The sequence below is a fragment of the Lytechinus variegatus genome, chromosome 1, assembly GCF_018143015.1.
Source record: "Lytechinus variegatus isolate NC3 chromosome 1, Lvar_3.0, whole genome shotgun sequence".
In the NCBI taxonomy this organism is placed as follows: Eukaryota; Metazoa; Echinodermata; class Echinoidea; order Temnopleuroida; family Toxopneustidae; genus Lytechinus; species Lytechinus variegatus.
In genome coordinates this window covers 69,847,725-69,865,910 of record NC_054740.1, presented here as the reverse complement: position 1 = coordinate 69,865,910, position 18,186 = coordinate 69,847,725, and the positions used below count along the sequence as shown (strand labels likewise).

The 18,186-nt window shown below is 35.4% G+C and overlaps 1 protein-coding gene across 1 annotated transcript in view; it reads left to right on the top strand.

The window, feature by feature from the left end:
• Window positions 1-1,827: 1,827 nt before the first annotated feature.
• The window catches only part of LOC121421365 (hemicentin-1-like), a 33,705-nt gene continuing 17,346 nt past the window's right edge, over window positions 1,828-18,186 (top strand). The window contains exons 1-9 of the mRNA XM_041616066.1: window positions 1,828-1,992; window positions 3,922-4,245; window positions 6,552-6,887; window positions 7,663-7,959; window positions 8,562-8,834; window positions 9,540-9,827; window positions 10,800-10,877; window positions 11,460-11,594; window positions 12,377-12,433. Of these exons, the coding sequence (XP_041472000.1) occupies window positions 1,938-1,992; window positions 3,922-4,245; window positions 6,552-6,887; window positions 7,663-7,959; window positions 8,562-8,834; window positions 9,540-9,827; window positions 10,800-10,877; window positions 11,460-11,594; window positions 12,377-12,433 (1,843 nt within the window). The 5' untranslated portion in view covers window positions 1,828-1,937. The remainder of the gene's footprint in view (window positions 1,993-3,921; window positions 4,246-6,551; window positions 6,888-7,662; window positions 7,960-8,561; window positions 8,835-9,539; window positions 9,828-10,799; window positions 10,878-11,459; window positions 11,595-12,376; window positions 12,434-18,186) is intronic.

The following is an 18,186-nucleotide window of genomic DNA, read 5'->3' as shown; positions in this document are numbered from 1 at the left end:
ACAATATTATTAACCCTTTGAGGACGACTGGTTTTTTTTACTTTGCCTAAGGTTTTCGAGTTGTTTTGAAATCAAATTGTCTAGATAAACTCCCAGACAATTTGATTTCAAAACAACCCGGAAGCCTGAGGCAAAGTCAAAGTTTTCACTCTAGTTTGATGAAAAGTCGACGGGTTCACTTTGAAATATTGTTACATGTAGCTATAAAATATGACATTTTCTCTTTCAATTACTGCAATTTGCTTTTGAATATATTGTTATACAGCGAGAGAAATGTTACGTTAAAATTTGATGCTGTTGACCTCTTTTGTCTTGCGATAATGAGCAGTTTTACGAGTATATTTGGCCATGGTTTTAGGAACATTCGGCATTTGCAATCTAAGATTCTCTCGGTCTCGACCGGCCTTAACCCGATGGTTTCATCCGAGGCCGAGGACAAGGTCAATGATTAACCTCAGTCCTCGAGGTCGAGGACGATTTTGCGGCCCATAACACTGATAAATGAATTATTCGTTCATTCTTGTATGTATTTATCAATTCATACATTTATTAATTCATTAGTCCATCAATCAATCAATCAATCAATCAATCAATCAATCCATCCATCCATCCATCCATACAGCCATCTAACCATCCGGTGCTTAAAATTTCCCAAATTTTGAGAAATGGGTACCCCTACTTTAATAATGTTTTTTTTAATTATATATTTGTATCAATTTGTTTGATATCTGGAGAACTGAGCTTCCTAGTTATTTATCTGATATCCCTCCTTTTTTAAGAAAAGAGGCAATATCGATTAAGTTTAGTACAAAGAAGAACATTCTTTTTTTAAGTAATGTTTTATTTCTCTCCAAAATAAAAAAAAACATATATTATAATGCAATCAACAAAACATTTTAATCTTTCATATAAAAAGAAATACATCATTGATCAGTGTTTAAACATAAAGAACATGAGACATAATGCAACTAAAGGTCTGAGAGAAGTTTAATCTGTCTTCAAAACACCACCGTCATCTAAAGCACCATCACAAACAAAACACTTTTTTAACAAGTGCACATCATGTTACCAATAATGCCTTTAGCATTTCTATTTATTTGAAAGCAGGATAAAAGAGCCTTGTACGTTTAAACGCCTTGCTCACAGGCATAGATGCTGCGGCCGGGGATCGAACCCCGGACTTTTTATGTATAGCCAGGCGCCTTAGACCACTCGGCCACGGCACCTCCACACAAACCGCACACCACCCACACCCGCACAACTCCCCCACACACACCCTCGGAAGTACACAGCCCCCTGTACTATCATCGATCCATGATATCCGTGCCTGCCTCGTCACCTCTTGTTGAAAATTTCCCTTTTTCAGAGATGGTGCACTAAAATCCCCCTCTCTTTTGCTAGTTTATTCTCCTCATGTTCATTTTCTATTTTTTGTTGTTTTATTTCTTGAGGTGAGGGGGGTTATTTCTATTCCAACTATAAACAAAGATCATGTATTTGATTAACAGTATGATTAACCAACTTCACCTTCCCTACATTAGGCATCTTTATAACATGTGTATTCTTTCCCAATTCTGTATTAAATATCGATATTTGTTGTTGTTCCCTAGCCTCTCTCAATAGGAAACTTCAGAAATTGTCCAACATACTCACAACTTCACCCCTCCTTTTAATTTGTTTGGCTTGTATACGCCTCTGCTGGATATGAAAGCTCATGTATACAAGGAAGTAAAAGTAAAATAAAATACATTTTCAAGTGGAAGTTAATGTAAACATTGTGCGTTTGTTTCGCATATAGGATTGGTTACAAGGGAAATGACAATTTCATAGATCATGTATCGCTTGCCACGTATATGCAACAATGATCACTCAAGGATTTAGGCTTGGATTTAGCGTGTCCATAAGTTGTATTTACATTGGAATAAATCTACAGAAGTATGGGATATATGGGATTATATGCATTGCTTCTCCTTAATATGGTCTACTTCTCTAGTAAGTATACCTCTTATGATAGGCATATGATGTTCCTGTTTTTTCAACAACATGACCGAATGAATATCAGAGGGATTGTCCCTCTGATAGCACATGCTTATTTACTGCATAATTAATTAAGGCTAAAAGAGCAATGTGATAACGCTAACAGAAATGCTTGTATGAATTTACTTGTATAATTATACTAAATGAATGTATCAAAATGCTCTGTCATAACACATTTCTTAAAACTAAACAAGGTAACGAAAATGGGGCACGGCTGCAACGCATGAACAATCGCTTTCAACTATCATTAACAATAAATTACTTCCAACAATATTGTCATAATACTTGATTTTCGAATATTATCATAATGCACACATAATGTACAATTGAAATGAATTACCTTATAATTTATTACAACAAAATTGTGGTTTATCAAACCCGGAGAGGGTAGACCTTTTGTATAAATACTTAAATAGATAAATTGAGAAATGTGTCAATATAAAGTTTTCGTTATGAAGATCTGGGGCAGATCCAGGATTTTTCAAGGGGGCATTCTTTAAAAAAAAATTGATAAGAACAAAAAAAAAATCTTCACTTGAATATGCACGACATTTTTCACTATTTTCCCTTTTTTGCTCTCAAAAGCCGGGCACCGACCGGATATGCCTTCCCGATTTGCCACTTATGAAGAGGCTAAGAGAAAAAAATGAACAAACAAAACATGTGTTAATCAATCAACCTCTTTATGAATTCCTTTGCAAAGATTTTGAATTTAGAGTGTTATCTCACTTTCAATTCCCTGGTTATAGAATATTCTGAAGACAATTCACTGATATATAGCAACCGGGTTGTATAGGCTATGGCCTTGTCTAATCTTTATATACCATAGTTGTTTTGACTTCTCAAACAATGATTATCCAATCACACCACCCAAATCAACGTTTCCAACCGACCTTCCACAGCAACAGTTGCTCAGCAACATATTTTCCATAGCAACTAAATGTTATGACAGTGAAGGCAACTGCTCGGTTTACTTATAAATGCTATGAAAGTAGTCAAAGTGTAAAACTTTGGAGGGGAAAAAATCAAATATGCTAAATATGTTCAGAGGTAGTTCCAATGCCTCAAATAATTATCTGCATAATGTGCATTGCTTAGAAATATTTGTATGAAACGCTATATTAATTTTCCATATAATTTATATTATTTTTTTATTATTATCAACATATTATTATTATTATTATTATCATTATTATCATTATTATTATTATTATTATTATCATTATTATCATTATTATTAGTAGTAGTATCAGTATTAGTATTATTATTATTATTATCACTACTACTACAACTACTACTACTACTACTACTACTACTACTATCGCTATTACATTTATCATCATTATAGCAACCATAGCCAGTATTTGACAATCGTCCTTCAGTTTTTAATTACAGTTTCACAGAACTGAAGTATAGGCTTCAAGGCATTGCGGTTCAAAGCTTGAGAAATACTAAAGACTACTGGCACTTTAAATGAAAAGACACTTGTGGCCAGGGGCACATGGAATTCCACACAAAATATCAACATGATCAAGGGGCATTGTCAGTCAAAAAGGAAGTTAATTATTTGTTTAATCTCCATTGCATGATTCCACTTTCATTTCCATTAACACTTGAAATGTGTTCTTCATTGCTCTTTGGGACAATTGTGATGACCATCATGTCTCAATAATACTGCCCCTGGCTGATGGGATAGCTTAATATTTCTGTAATAATCTCAGGAGGTTTGCAAGGATGTAAAACTCAAGGACCTCTAACATTTAAAAAAATATATAATTTTATCTGTTATGGTTGTTTTGTTTTACTCTAGTTATCAAAACCATACCGATATTATGTATATTTTCTTTTCAAGTGCAATAAAGTACTCTTTCGTACACTTTGCAGTTCAGCAACAAATGACGGTCACAACATTGATTGGTTCCAGTGTAAGACTCTCGTGCGCATGTGCCAAATCCAGGTCCTCCCAAACTTCCGTCAAATCACCGATTACATGGACATTTACGTCACGATCTGGCGGACCAATCCGCGTCGCCCATTGGAATGGGATAGACAAGAATGACGTATCATATGCATCGGCCACGAAATATCACATGGTGACATCTAATTGGTACCAAGGTGATCTTATAGTCTACTACGCCTCGCTTGCAGATCAAGGGAACTATACATGTGAGATCGTGGAACAGTGTACGGTTTCACTTGATATAAATGGTAAGGTAACTCCATTCCAAAACAACACAAACACACAAAAATAATGTGTGTATGTGCGCGTAGGTATTCAAAGTAAATTGATAAATTTGCATTTCACAAAAATAAAAGTGTATTCAATGTCATCTAACAACTTTGTTTTAATGAACATAACGTTTGCTGGCTTCTTCATTTTCACGTGTTCATTCTTAATGTAGGCTACTATCAGGCTACTATACTGAGAAAAAAAAGAAAAAACATTTTTAAAGGAAAGCGAAATAGTATTCGAAAAAAAAAGAATCATGGTTGTCTTAATGGTCTTTCAAACATATGACGTATTTTTCACAGGCATGAGGCATCCACAGTCGTGAAGCAATAACAAAACAACACAAACACACAAAATAATGTGTGTATGTGCGCGTAGGTATTGTCTGTTTTGTGTGAGAGGGTGCGCGAGTGTGTTGTGTGCCTGTGTGTGGATGGTGCGAGGGGATATGATAATATTAATGAAACATTTTAGAGTAACTACTTTCCTACTTTATCCGATTTGATTTTCCATATGGTTAAAAATGTTTTATAATAGCTGACCGAGAAGGGATAGAAATGAAGAAACATGGCATCTCGCAATAACGGTGATGCTGCTGCAGTCACACGAACGAAACCGACTCCAAACAGATCGATGGTATACCATTCGAAATAATGTAATAGCTTTGGTCGGTCCGGAGTTCTTTCGCCGGTGTGACATGGACATTTTACATAGGGAGCGTTTCATTTAACGACTTGTCGGATGTTTTATCATAGTGCCATAGTAACAGTGTTTCTCAGCCGATCAAAATCAAGGAAAATTGTCAGATCTGGTTGTCGGAGGAAAATGTTGATGTGATGAAACGCAGATCTGAACAAAGAACACGCGCACATATTTCCCTTTTTCTATTAATTGAAATATCTTTTTTGAAATTTCAAAGATCTCTCAGAATTCTTTAGAGAGCTATTAGGGAATCAAAAGAGGAATGGAGGTAACCGTCTAAAATTAGATAAAAAATTTCATTTTTAACAGATTTAATCTCAATCTCAATCTCGATTGGTCCACAGATTTTTAATCTGAGGAAATTAGACAGAAGCAATCAAACTCCTCTGAAGGCACTATTCTCAATCTCAGGAATTTAGAGAGAAGTTATATCATACGGTCGCTAAGGCACAATTTATGTATGAATAGATCCTTAACTTGTTAACTAAAAATATGTGTCAGGGCTCAAACAGAAAACAATCTCAGAACAACTAAGGTCTTCAGGTGGAGACAGGGGCCATTGAATGGTTTTAAAAGTGTGGGGGGACGGGGGGGGGGGCTGGCCATGAAAAAGTCACAAACAGGGGGTAATCTTTACGTTTTTGTTCACGGTTTTGGAAAAAAAATTGGGGGGGGGGTGGGGCTGAAGGCTCCTAGACCCCCCCCCACCAGGTTCCGCGGCTCCTTGGAGAAAAATCCAATAGCGAGTTCTGAACCCAAAATATCATTTACATTTTAAAAGTCTACAAAGATCTTCACTTTGCAAAACAAAAGATACTGCTACCATCTACAATTTTTTGAAAAAAAAATTTGAGAGCATGCAGTTGCGACGAGACGATTTTCCCGACCTTGCTTCGTAACCCGCAAAACAAAACAATTTGAAACTTTTGTAGGTATCAACCTTTTATCATCTTACGTCCGCTTGTTAAATACTAAAGGCTCAAAGTTTTGAAGATGACTCCCTGTCGGATTGGTCGCTATATGAAATCCTTGCTACCAGTTAAAAACTAATAGGGATTTCCTTTTGATGAATAGGCTGAAGAAGTTGAACAATAAAAAGAAAATGTCTCTCCGTGGGCTTTCGGGTATACTAATGACATTTCATGACAAGTTTATCTTAGTTCGAAACTAATGCGGGGTATTTAAAAATGATTAATAGTGCGACATCAAAAGAGATCATCTAGCCAGTTTCGTATTAATAGATATCATGAGTGACTATACTCTTTCCGATATTGATCGTGTTTGCTTCGTGGATCTTGAGCCTCGATCATATTGATGATAATTAGGGATTATGTCGATAGTTCGTTTTAGGATAATTTGCGTAGTTTTTGACCACCATTGAAAGGGCGTATGCCAATTAAGTGGCCACGTAATGGTTCATCAATACGCGAGCCCTTTTATTAATTCCGACGGAAGCTAATTCCAATAAGTTTACCCCAAAAGAGTCTTTTCTCCCCATAAGACTAAGCTTAAAGGTTTAAGAAATATATCCATATCAAATCTTTAAATCTTACTATTTGTGTCTATGTTTTATTTCCCCCAGTCCCCGTTTCAAAGGTCATGATAACTTTTAACAGAGGGCAATTCCTTAAAAATGGTGACGTCTTGACAATTGAGGAACACAACCTCGCTTTTTTCAAGTGTTACTCGTTTGGCGCCAAACCAGCTGCAAACATCACGTGGTCATTCTCTCGTCGACCAATCACGTTCGAGGTTTCACGTGTTTCGTTCAGCAGCTACACATACAGAGGTCTTTTTGATTCTATCAGTACACTGAAAATAAGGCGGACTTCTGTGCTTGGGTATCTACGCTTGACATGTTGTGGTCGTGGGTCTGGTTCCTCAATGGCCAATTCTTCGGTCATCCTTCGTACTGTAGGTGAATCCAGTGATGTTTGTTTATTTTGAACTTGCACATACAAGACACAAAATCAATTCAATCTCTTTGATATAGTTTTAAATATCATTATCTGAAAGTTTGTAACTAAATTCTTGGACAAACTCGACAAAATATAGTTTTGTCATGTGTTGTGTGATATATACCGTATATATTTATTTTTAGTGAGGATGACAGAATATTATCTATTTTTATTGCTACAAGTCTTAAAGATTTTTTGTCAAAATAATTACAGATGAACCTGGCGATTATATGTCGTGCATGCTGTATACCATGTTCGTTTATCGATTAATTATCATTTCAGTTCAATCAATGTGCGACTTACAAGTATTTGTATTACGCATAGAGATTTCATCTGATAGTTTATCAAAACCTTCCACTTTCTACAAATAAACCATTCGAAATAATTAACTGAAATAATGGTGACACGACATTTGCTCGGTGACAATCTCTCCGGGTTTTATTCCGTCTAAAATATATGGTTAATTAGGGTTGCAATAGGGTTTTATGTTAGGTTAAGGATAAGGTGTAGTGTTAATTCCAGGGTTGAAGTTGATCATTCAATTCATGTGTGAAATTTGCATTGGAGCGACTGTAGCCGGTGCAAAATAATGTGATGGAACCGAAATTATTAAACATTGTACCAGCAAGAGAACAAACATCCCTCCTATGTGTTCATAGAATAAGCACTCTATTTTACGGATTGATGCCTTAAATCATACATATATTTGTATTTTCATCAACTCTGATCGAATAGCTCCCCTTACCCCTCCAACGATCACTGGAGGTACAAACATTACCCTCGCTACCATCCGTCGATCCGTCATCTTAACCTGCTCCACCATAAACTCCTACCCTGTGGCCGTCATCCGATGGTATGTTGGAGGGATGGAGCATCCTGGTACCAGTCATCATCGGGAGAGACATGGGCGTTTCGATGTGACGAGTTACCTTGAGTTGGTAGTTGATGGTGAGGACGATGGCCTAGAGGTTGTCTGCAAAGTATCGTCGCCATTGAAGACTGTCGAGAAGGCAGTTAAACTGACTGTTTTTGGTAAGTTAATCATTATCTTTATCTTATGCAGGCCTACCATAATATGCAAAAAGACCATTTAAAGTAGTTAATGGCATTTTTTTTCTCATTAGCATGTTTTGGTAGAGTGTGTCCGAAGTTACGTGTTCGGTTCTATTATCAAGATATATGTTTTGAACTTTTTTTCAAATATTCACCAAGGTATGTCATGAGAGATTTATTATGCGACTAGAATGATGACACGGTCTATTACCAATTATAATGAATAAAGATTGTCGCGTTCGTTCAATCGAGAGTATATCGTTTCTAGTACGATTTATTCTTTTATCTGGAACATTGTAATGAAAAAATAATGCTTTTTGAGAGTCAGAACGGGAGGTCATGTGTTTGATCCCCGGCCGAGTCGTATCAAAGACTTATAAGTTGGAACCTTCTGTCTACTAGTATGGCGCTCAGCATTTGGATTGGGAAGGGCCCAGAGGGGGAAATTACAATATGTTATGACATGCAGGACCCGCTGCAGCGCGCAGGTAGTTATGTCTTGTAACTGAAGTGGCCGTCCTTGGTAAATAAAACGTTATTAGAATTGTTATCATTAATATAATTATCACAACTAATTGCAGCCCCTCCCCTGAGCCTGACGGTCAACTGGACGGAGAGCCCTGTGACAGAAGGCGAATCATTGACGGTTCTCTGTACTGCACACGGCGCCAATCCAGCGCCACATGTCTACTGGGAAAAGCAAACACACAGAATCAAGGACACCTTACGGCAAAATGAAAGTTTGCTCCACCTATCTCACGCGACCAGAAGAGACGCGGGCCGCTACCGTTGCCTTGCTGAAAACCAGATCTCCTCTGCTCCTTTCATTACCAGTTTTACACTTCTCATATTCTGTAAGGACAGAATTATCTCAAATTCAAAATACTGTATTCCTTAGAAAATGAGGCCTACATCAATACTCTTGTTAACCCTTTAGAATTTACTGGATTAGCGTAGAATAGCAAATCCCACCATTATGAATACTTGCCTATACGTACATGTATAATGTGAAGGACGATACACAGGACTGTTGAAGTAGTTGAATCCCACTTCAGTTTTTCCCAGAAATCTTGAAATATTTTGTAGAATTGATGAAAAAATGAGAGTTAACCAACAGACAGGCAATTTTCATGGACTCCTTCATAAGTATATTTTTTTAAGAATAGGGGTTATAATGTAAGTGCCACTTGCAGACTCAGCTTTGACGCGGGGGGCTTTGCACGAAATCGAAGTTTTGGTATTGCTGGGTAGAACAGCCCCTTGACTGCTCAATCATATTGATTGTTTTGTTTCTCTTTCCCTTCATTTCTTACAAGAATTTTAAGTTGTAAGAATTTCAGATCTAGATTAGATTAGACATATTGTTCTTTTCTCATCTGATGATCCAAAAATATATTCTTTCATCTCATGTGAGACTGTTAAGCAGAATACATTTTCCAACGACAAGGAAAACTGATATTATCTCAATGTAATTGATAATTATGATGATTTCGGATAACAATATCACATAACCCCAAAAAATCTACTGACAATTTAACCGATTTTTTTTGCTATTTCAGATGAACCAGTGATTTTAACTAAACTGCGAACCGTGATTATTCCGCAACAGAGGAGATCTGTCAACATAACGTGTGTTGCAGAAGCAATACCACCCCCTGTGATCGAATGGACTAGTCAATATTACGTTACCAATCTCTCTCGACCAATTGAACTGATTTCTGGGACTGTGATAGTAGGTATCCTGGAGATACCTGGAAATCGAGGCGATCTGCCTCTCACAAACCACGTCATGTGTTCAGCAAGTAATATTGTTGGAAGAACGTCATGGACAATAGAAATAAGATATGGTAAATTCAAACGAATTCCGAATCAAGAACTCATTATGTTGATATCGATGGGGAAAAACTATTGATGATATTGTGAGCGGGAACAAGTTGTTGAATCCGATGACGGGGAAATAATATACCTGCTAGCGCTTAAATGCTACAATGTATGTCTTTAGCGCCTTATGAATAAACATATTATAATTGTTATTATTACTATTATTATCATTAATATTACCACTATTATTATCATCATCGTCATCGTGAACATCAGTATTATTACAAAATTGTTATTTGTTTCATCGCTTAGCATGAAAGGAACATACGAAGTTGTAAAAAAAAAATCAGATTGCGGATAAACAGTAGAATTCGAAAGGAGAGAGCAAATAGGCAGAAAGGGGAGCGTAATAGCGAGATAGTGGTAGGGAGGGGGAAAACAGATTGCAAAAGGAGGAATAAACATGTACTTATGGTCAAGATTGAACTAACTCCAATAATGGATGAGTCCTCAAAAAAAGTATGTTAACAGAGAAATCCTGAACCGTGATAAAATTCGAGTCCAAATGTATGTCCCACCATTATCATTCTTCCCAAAATTATAATTGTACCTTGTGTCTCCCACTGTAACTTTTGGATTTCCTTTTATTATGAAGAATTCGTATTCACTTCTGTCCCACATCCTCCCATTCATTTATTTTAGAATACTAGATCTACATCTGCACATATAGGTTCACGCGAAAATCATCGAGTCCGTTCTTTTGATAGTGAGTGGATTTTTAGTGAAATTATGATATTTTTTCCTCATTGATAATTTCTTTAACTGACATTGTGTCAGTTTTTGTAACATAAAATTTCTTGTTGGTCATCATGGTCATGTGAACGTGTTTGGGTGTAAGGGGAAAGCCGTCGACGTTTGAACTCATGTAATGTTTAAACGCCATTTTGATGTAGGCCTATATAGATATGTGAAATTATTCTTTCCTTGATTAAATCTAGAGCAAGTTTCAGATGACGATAGAGAAAACTTCAATGTGCCAACCGAGTCGACAGAGGACCTACCTACACTTTGTGGAGGTAATGTTCTTTTTATACTTCCCGCAGGAAAATTAGTAAACTTTTGGTTAATCTTAAAAGTAACAAACTCGTTGTCTGACTTCATTGTCAGATAAAATGAATGGTTATAATATTATTTGACACGAAATATGCCACCTAAAATCATTATGGGTTAGTGTGAAAATAAAATGTTTGAAATTGAATTAAGGGGCATATTAGCTCCTGACAATCGACCCCTTCTCTCCCCAACACAAACACACACCCATGCATGCACAGTGCACACACAGACAAACCTTTACACACACACACATAAGTCGGGCACACTCATTCTTTTGCTGTACAACCGTAGATTTGAGTACACCGATATCATATTTCAAAGTTAGAATACTAAATCAAATAGAAGCCATTCTCTTTGATAGTATTTTACCAATATTACACGGAGGTTTAAAGATATAAAAGTTCCCACGATGCAAGTAATTCACTCGCTTCATCGTTTGAGTCTTGTCGTTCCAAAATATTTTTTTAAATTACCTACAGTACGTACATGTATCTTAATTGTTTTGCAAACGAGTTTTTTTATTATAATTCTTTTTTCTGAACTAGGTTATCCAGATGATAGCACAAAAGTACCCATAGAGCGCCCTCTACTGATTGCCACGATATCAGCCTGCTTTCTTTTCCTGCTAGTTGCTGTCTTGTGGTATACAAGAAGGCGATTAAAAATGGACGAATTTTGGCGTGAGTGAAAGGGAAATGGAGCAGACAAATATCTAGCCTAGATTCGAACCTCAATGACTCCCCTTTCTTGATAAATTTACGATAGGGTACAATGTATTTTCTCAGGCGAATCGCAACATGATATTTTGAGAGTCTGGGCAGTGTGAAATCATGAATAAGATAGATGTTGTCTTTGTACCTCCATTCCTTTTTAAGGGTTCCTCCTTTTCTTTCATTCATTCCTAATCCATCTTCTATCGCCTTTTCGGTTATAAGCTTTTCTTCTTCCTTTCTTCTTCATCATCCTAATCCATTTTGATTCAACTGTGGGGGATCATTATAAAGCACAAATAATGGCTTATTAAAATGACCCTTTACAGTATATAGGAAAACCCCAAATGATTACAATGTATAATGCAAAATAAAGAATTGCAAGAGCAAAAAGAAAGAAGGAAAAGGGTAACATACGGTACGTTAATCAAATCTGCATAAATCACTAAAGTAATCAGGTTTCGTTTACACAAACGTGTGAATTGTCTGAAAGTATTACTATTCTTTAAAGGAAATGGAAGGGTGATACATTTTTCTTACCCTACTCAATCGAGCATAATTAATTAACTTAATATTATACTATAGTACTATAGTACTTTCGGCGCGTGGAGAATCAGGAAGAGAAAAAAAGCTTCGAAAAGAATTTCGAATATCAAACCGAGATACTACCCTCAACTATATTTGAGTGTGCAACAACTTAATTTATTCAGCTATTATGGTATTTTTTTTCTTCTTTTTTCTGACCCATGCAGTTGTTCGAAGAGACGGTTTCTACGTTGATATGACAAGAAGACGTGCTGGGGTACCAGGTAGGGAACATCTTAACTCCACAATAAATTATATGAAGACCAGGGGCGGCGTGAGCATATCATGATAGGGGCGGCAAGCATGACAAGACGACCGCTGTATGTTGCGTCATATTTTTTCACAATTGAATTAGAAGGATAACAAAGAACAAACGAACAAATAGAATTCGATAATCGAGATTTATCGTTATTTGAGAGTGGGATATAAAACAAATCTATACCATAAGCCTGCTGCTTTAAAAAAAAACTCTGGCCATTTTTGTTTTGTTCTATTTTTTGCTACAGTTTTTTAATGTGTTATTGCTGGTGGCATGATTTGGTTTGCCAGATTTTTTTACGGCAAAAGTTTTATACAAAGGGCCCCTTATGTTTATTTCGAACGTAAAGAGGGGATGGTTCATCCTCGGTCCATCTGACCATCTCTATTTTGCCAGCCCAACTTCGGACTAATAATTCCCGCTATTTATTTCCTCAAGCCCGGTATATTTGTGTAATATTTTCCGACTAGAATTGGTTCTACCTGTATAATTTTTTTAATAAATGCAATTAAATATGAAAAATTGTAAATCCCCACAAGTTAGTAAAATGAGTCTTCCGAATTTTTTTTCTTTATAATGATATGCTTGTCATAAAGTTTTTTAACTTAAGTACAATCATCGCATTACTTTAACAGCTTCAAATATTCCAAAGTGACATCTTTCATGCCTCCTCCCCTCATTTTTTCGTTCTTTGTGTAGTATAGACTTGTAAAACAGTGGTTTAACCGGTGTGCATAAGAGACCATGCACCATGTTTTTTTTTAATTTGTGGTGTTAGTTAAATTCCCGATAGTGTTACTACAGTGCGTATAAAAAAAACGGGACAGATATGAAAAGTCTATAAAATTTTTGTTTCAAATTATGATCTCTATATTTTGGTGTCAATAGGTGCTCTTTGGTCTTATCCTTCAAATGTTATTAAAAAAAATTAGTTTCGTTCATGCTTGAGCGAACACGGAATGTTTTTGTCTAGGGTTAAAAAAGGAGGCTTGCGCCCAAATGGCATCAAATTATAAATATGATGGTCGGACTTCTTGCTAATCAGCAGACTTCCTCTTAACCTTTTCATTATCTTTGCCATAATTTTCGAATTATGTGGTCAAAATTCATTTCCAAATTTACTTATTTGCTTGAATATTTCTGTTGTTGTTCCTTTTTAATATGTTCTCTTTTAGGTTTGAATATTCCTTCTTTAGGCAAGAACAATTTTTTTTAAAACCAAAATTTAATAGGGAGAGCGTGTTTTTTTTCTTCAAATCCTTTCATTTTGTGCTACAAAGGTTATGGTGCCTTTGAACAGTGGCATACAATTAAAAAAAATCATGACGAAGAAAAAAAAAGGTGGAAAGAAAAATAACAGAAAACATAGAAAGTGAAATATGATATCATTTTCTGAATATTATGTCAAGATCACAAAATTTGATATTTTAATGAAAAAGTGGAAATTTTTGCTTGCTCTCTTCACAACTTTTGACCCGATCTGCCAAATCTTGCTCCTTCAAAATTGACTCAATACACCATTGCCATTGAAATACATGAATCCTTTCCTGTTTGTCCTGTCAAGCACATAATTAAACTTGGTGAAAGATTCAATAACCCCTTGAAAATAGATTTCATGTATTTTATAGGTATCATAACATAATTTGTTTCATATAATAAAAAGATTTGAATAATTACAAATCTCCCAATTAATCTTCCCATTTCGGTTGACAAAAAGTCTTCTTTTCTTACTTATGAAGGAAAATACAAAGGTAAAAGAAGTTTGAATGAAAAACAAGATAATTCAGGTAAATACATAAATTTATAAATGAAATTTGACAGCATTATTCGAAAATTATGGCAAAGAAAATGAAAAGAGAAAGAGAAAGTCTGCTGATTAGCCAAAAGTCTAATCATCAATTTTTTATTTCTGCCATTTTAGCGCAAGCCTCTTTTGAACCCCCGACAAAAACGTCCCGTGTTCGCTCAAGCATGAACAAAATTTATTTTTTAAAATGGCATTTCAAACATAAGATCTCAGAGCATCTATTAACATCAAAATATAGATATAACATTTTGAAAAAAAAATTTATAGACTTTTCAACACTGTCCCGTTTTTTTTTATACGCACTGTACAATGCCTTCGGTTGTCATTTTAACACTCTCCGGTGTTACGTTCACACTGTGCCTCTGTGGGGTATAATTTTAACACTTGTGGTATTATATCCTCTAGGGACACCAACTGGTGCGACTGGCCCAGTTTTTGCACTAGAAGAGCGCTTGTCTTAAGATTCTCATTTATATTGTTTGCTGAGCTTTAGTTCGTCATCGTGGTCATTATGAAACATTTCCATATTTTATTTCATTTCGTTTATTTCCATTTCCAACATTTACAATGTGTTTTCTTCCATAAATCTTGATATATATTGATATAGGCATTAAAACAAAAAAATCAATGTACATTACAACCAAGATAATCATATCAAATAAACATATGTTCACATCAACTGCCACTGAAACTTTCCTATCAGAATGACACCTTGAATATACCCCCCCCATCAGCCTTTTGTGCGTCGAATTAAGGAGCATTTAAAGGTCAAGTCCACCTCAGAAAAATGTTGATTTGAATCAATAGAGAAAAATCAGACAAGCACAATGCTGAAAATTTCATCAAAATCGGATGTAAAATAAGAAAGTTACGACATTTCAAAGTTTCGCTTATTTTTAACAAAATAGTTAAATGAACGAGCAAGTTACATCCAAATGAGAGAGTCGATGATGTCACTCACTCACTATTTCTTTTGTTTTTATTGTTTGAATTATACAATATTTCAATTTTTACAAATTTGATTATTAGGACCTCCTTGCCTGAAGCACAAAATGTTCAAAGAATAGAATTCCACGTGTTCAGGGAGGAACGAAACTTCATTTTACATGACAATTACGAGAAAATAAAAATATTTCATATAATAAAATACAAAAGAAATAGTGAGTGAGCGATGTCATCAGTTCCCACCGACTGAGATGTGCATATAACTGTTTTGTGAAATGAAGCGAAACTTTAAAATTTCATAACTTTCTTATTTTACACCCGATTTTGATGAAATTTTCGTGTTATGCTTGTTGAATTTTTCTCTCTTTATTCAAATCAAGTTTTTGTTGAGGTGGACTTGTCCTTTAATCAGTCGGGGACTGTTTCCATATACTGTATAGATGCTTAGATCAAGAAAACGTCACCCCAAAGGGAGCTCCACGTAGAAGCTAGGCCTATATCTAGCAAGTAAAACATAATAATGACGTCTACTTCGCGGAAACACTGAAAGCATGATCCAATGTCTGCAATATAACAATTTATATAATTGATCAATGGATCGGGCAGGGAGCCAAAGACAAGCGGAAATGCAGAGGAGGAAATATGGGGGGGGGGAACTAGTAGATTTTATTTTCATTATACTATTTTGAAGTAACCTATAAAGTGTTACATGATTTGACATGAAAATGATTGACTGGGAAAGTTGGAGAGTATATAGATAAACCGATATTTGGCGTACCACATGCCAATTTTATGCAGATCGTTCTACACAAAATTTTAATCCATTTGATAGAAGCAAATCGGCAGAATATCCTACGAAAACCCGATGCCTCATGGGTAAAATTAAAAGTCCAACGTTATGACGACACCCTAATGATTATTTATGAACCTTGGACAAGGACCGTCATCGCGGGGGTACAAGTTAAGAGTCCTAGATGTGAGCAATTTATCATTCCATCTTTTACCTCAGGGGGCAGCACTCATCTATTGACCTAATGACCAGTAACTGGGTCATAGTGTGATGTACGTGACCAGGGGGGAATAGTCACAAGGTCATTAAGAAACACCATTATCGTTAACTTTTATATCTTGGCAAATATATCGTTATGATTGATGTCCGTTTACTTGATATTAGCCACTTTTCTATTTCCCGATGCCCCATTAGAAAGCCTGGATCATTTGTGAAAGAATGGAGGGATTAGAAAAGACGGAGGCATATCAATCAAATGTGTATTATTACTATTCACTTCCGAATGTTGTTCATTGATCATGTTAATGTGCAATCACATTTGTCAATTTCTGATTCAGGGAGAAGAGATTGTTCGAAAATTACACAAGGGATCTATTAATGTAATAATAACAGTTATTTTTAAGCTGGAAATTGAAAAGATTTATATTAAAAACAGAGGAGAAGTCATGGAAGAGAAGGTGGGCCACAGGGTGGGGGAAGGAATCATATTATATGAGAAGTTCGGGTTTGCAATCCCTAAACTTTGCCCGGTATTTGGTTTTTGTTTTGTTTACAAACTTTAATATCATTCCTGACGGTTTACTGGATACTTCATATCTTTACACATTGGTCATAATGTAGTTTCACTTCGCAATCGATTTGGTAAAAGAATAATTCAAATCCTATCGTTATTTCATCCTAGGTTAGTGCGTCAAGTTTGTATAACAGTCGCATGACATTGATTTCATAAGCGTACCTGGATGTTCAACATTATGTTGATATCTTATTGTAAAATTGATATTTTTAGATAGGTTGAAGGAAATGGGGTTTCTCACACATTTCTCTGAAATGAATTTTGTTGTAGTGGAGACAGTTATATAGTGAAATGTAAACTGGTAGGCAATATAAGTATTATATAAGTATTATTATTACTTTTACATTGCTTTACAGGAACTGTTAATAAGGAAACCTGAACTGACTTAAAATAAGTTTCAAGCATATAGGTATCACAATATCCATTACACATTAATACGAAGAGATGGATTATTAATCCAAATGTGAAGAAATTTATACATTTTTGAATGTCAAATATGGAGTATCCGAAGTCTTACTCTCTATGGAAATGCTATCATAAAAATATATTTGTCAACAGTTTTGCCAAATACTCATAAATTTTAGCGCAAAAATAATTTTTATTTCATGGAATGAAAAACAATACCGAATCACAGTTGTTGCGAGCGAGCGAGCAAAAAAATCCAAGTTTGTGATAGATTGTGACATAATATTCAGAAAATATTATCATATTTTATCCATATCCCTTTCCTTTTCTTGATCGTTTTTTTTTTGTGCAAAAGCCACCTAAGCCCCGCCCCCAACTGTACGCCAGTGCCGTACCAAGAGTATGACGGTAGAACGTGGATGTTACGATTCTTTCTGCATGGCTTAAACGATATTGATACAAAGGTTTTCAACAAAGGAAGCGAAGAAAAATGAAAAATTGTCTTTTTGCAGACAAAAGAAAGATGCCGTATAATTCCTCATGACTATTTCTTTTATTTAAGAGTATTTTGTTATCGTTGTTATATCAGACTTGAATAACTATTAAGACACCAGAATAAAATGAGCCCCAAAACTATTGAAGGGACCAAACATGGCGTACATGAGGCTAAATGTCTTTAAAAAATGAAAGAGCGTATGGCAAGCTGTTTTATCATTTATTCCTATTTGTTGATATCAAGAATTCATTTCTTGATAACAAGAAATGAATCCTTGATATCAAGAATTCGATTTCTTGATATCAAGAATTACCATTGCTTAACCACACAAAACCATTTCTTGGTATCAAGAATTCGATTTCTTGATATCAAGAAATAGGAATAAATGATAAAACGGCTTGCCATACGAGCGAGCAAGAATATTGATAGAGAGACTAAGTTTGTGACAGATTTGACACAATATTCGGGAAATATTTTTACAT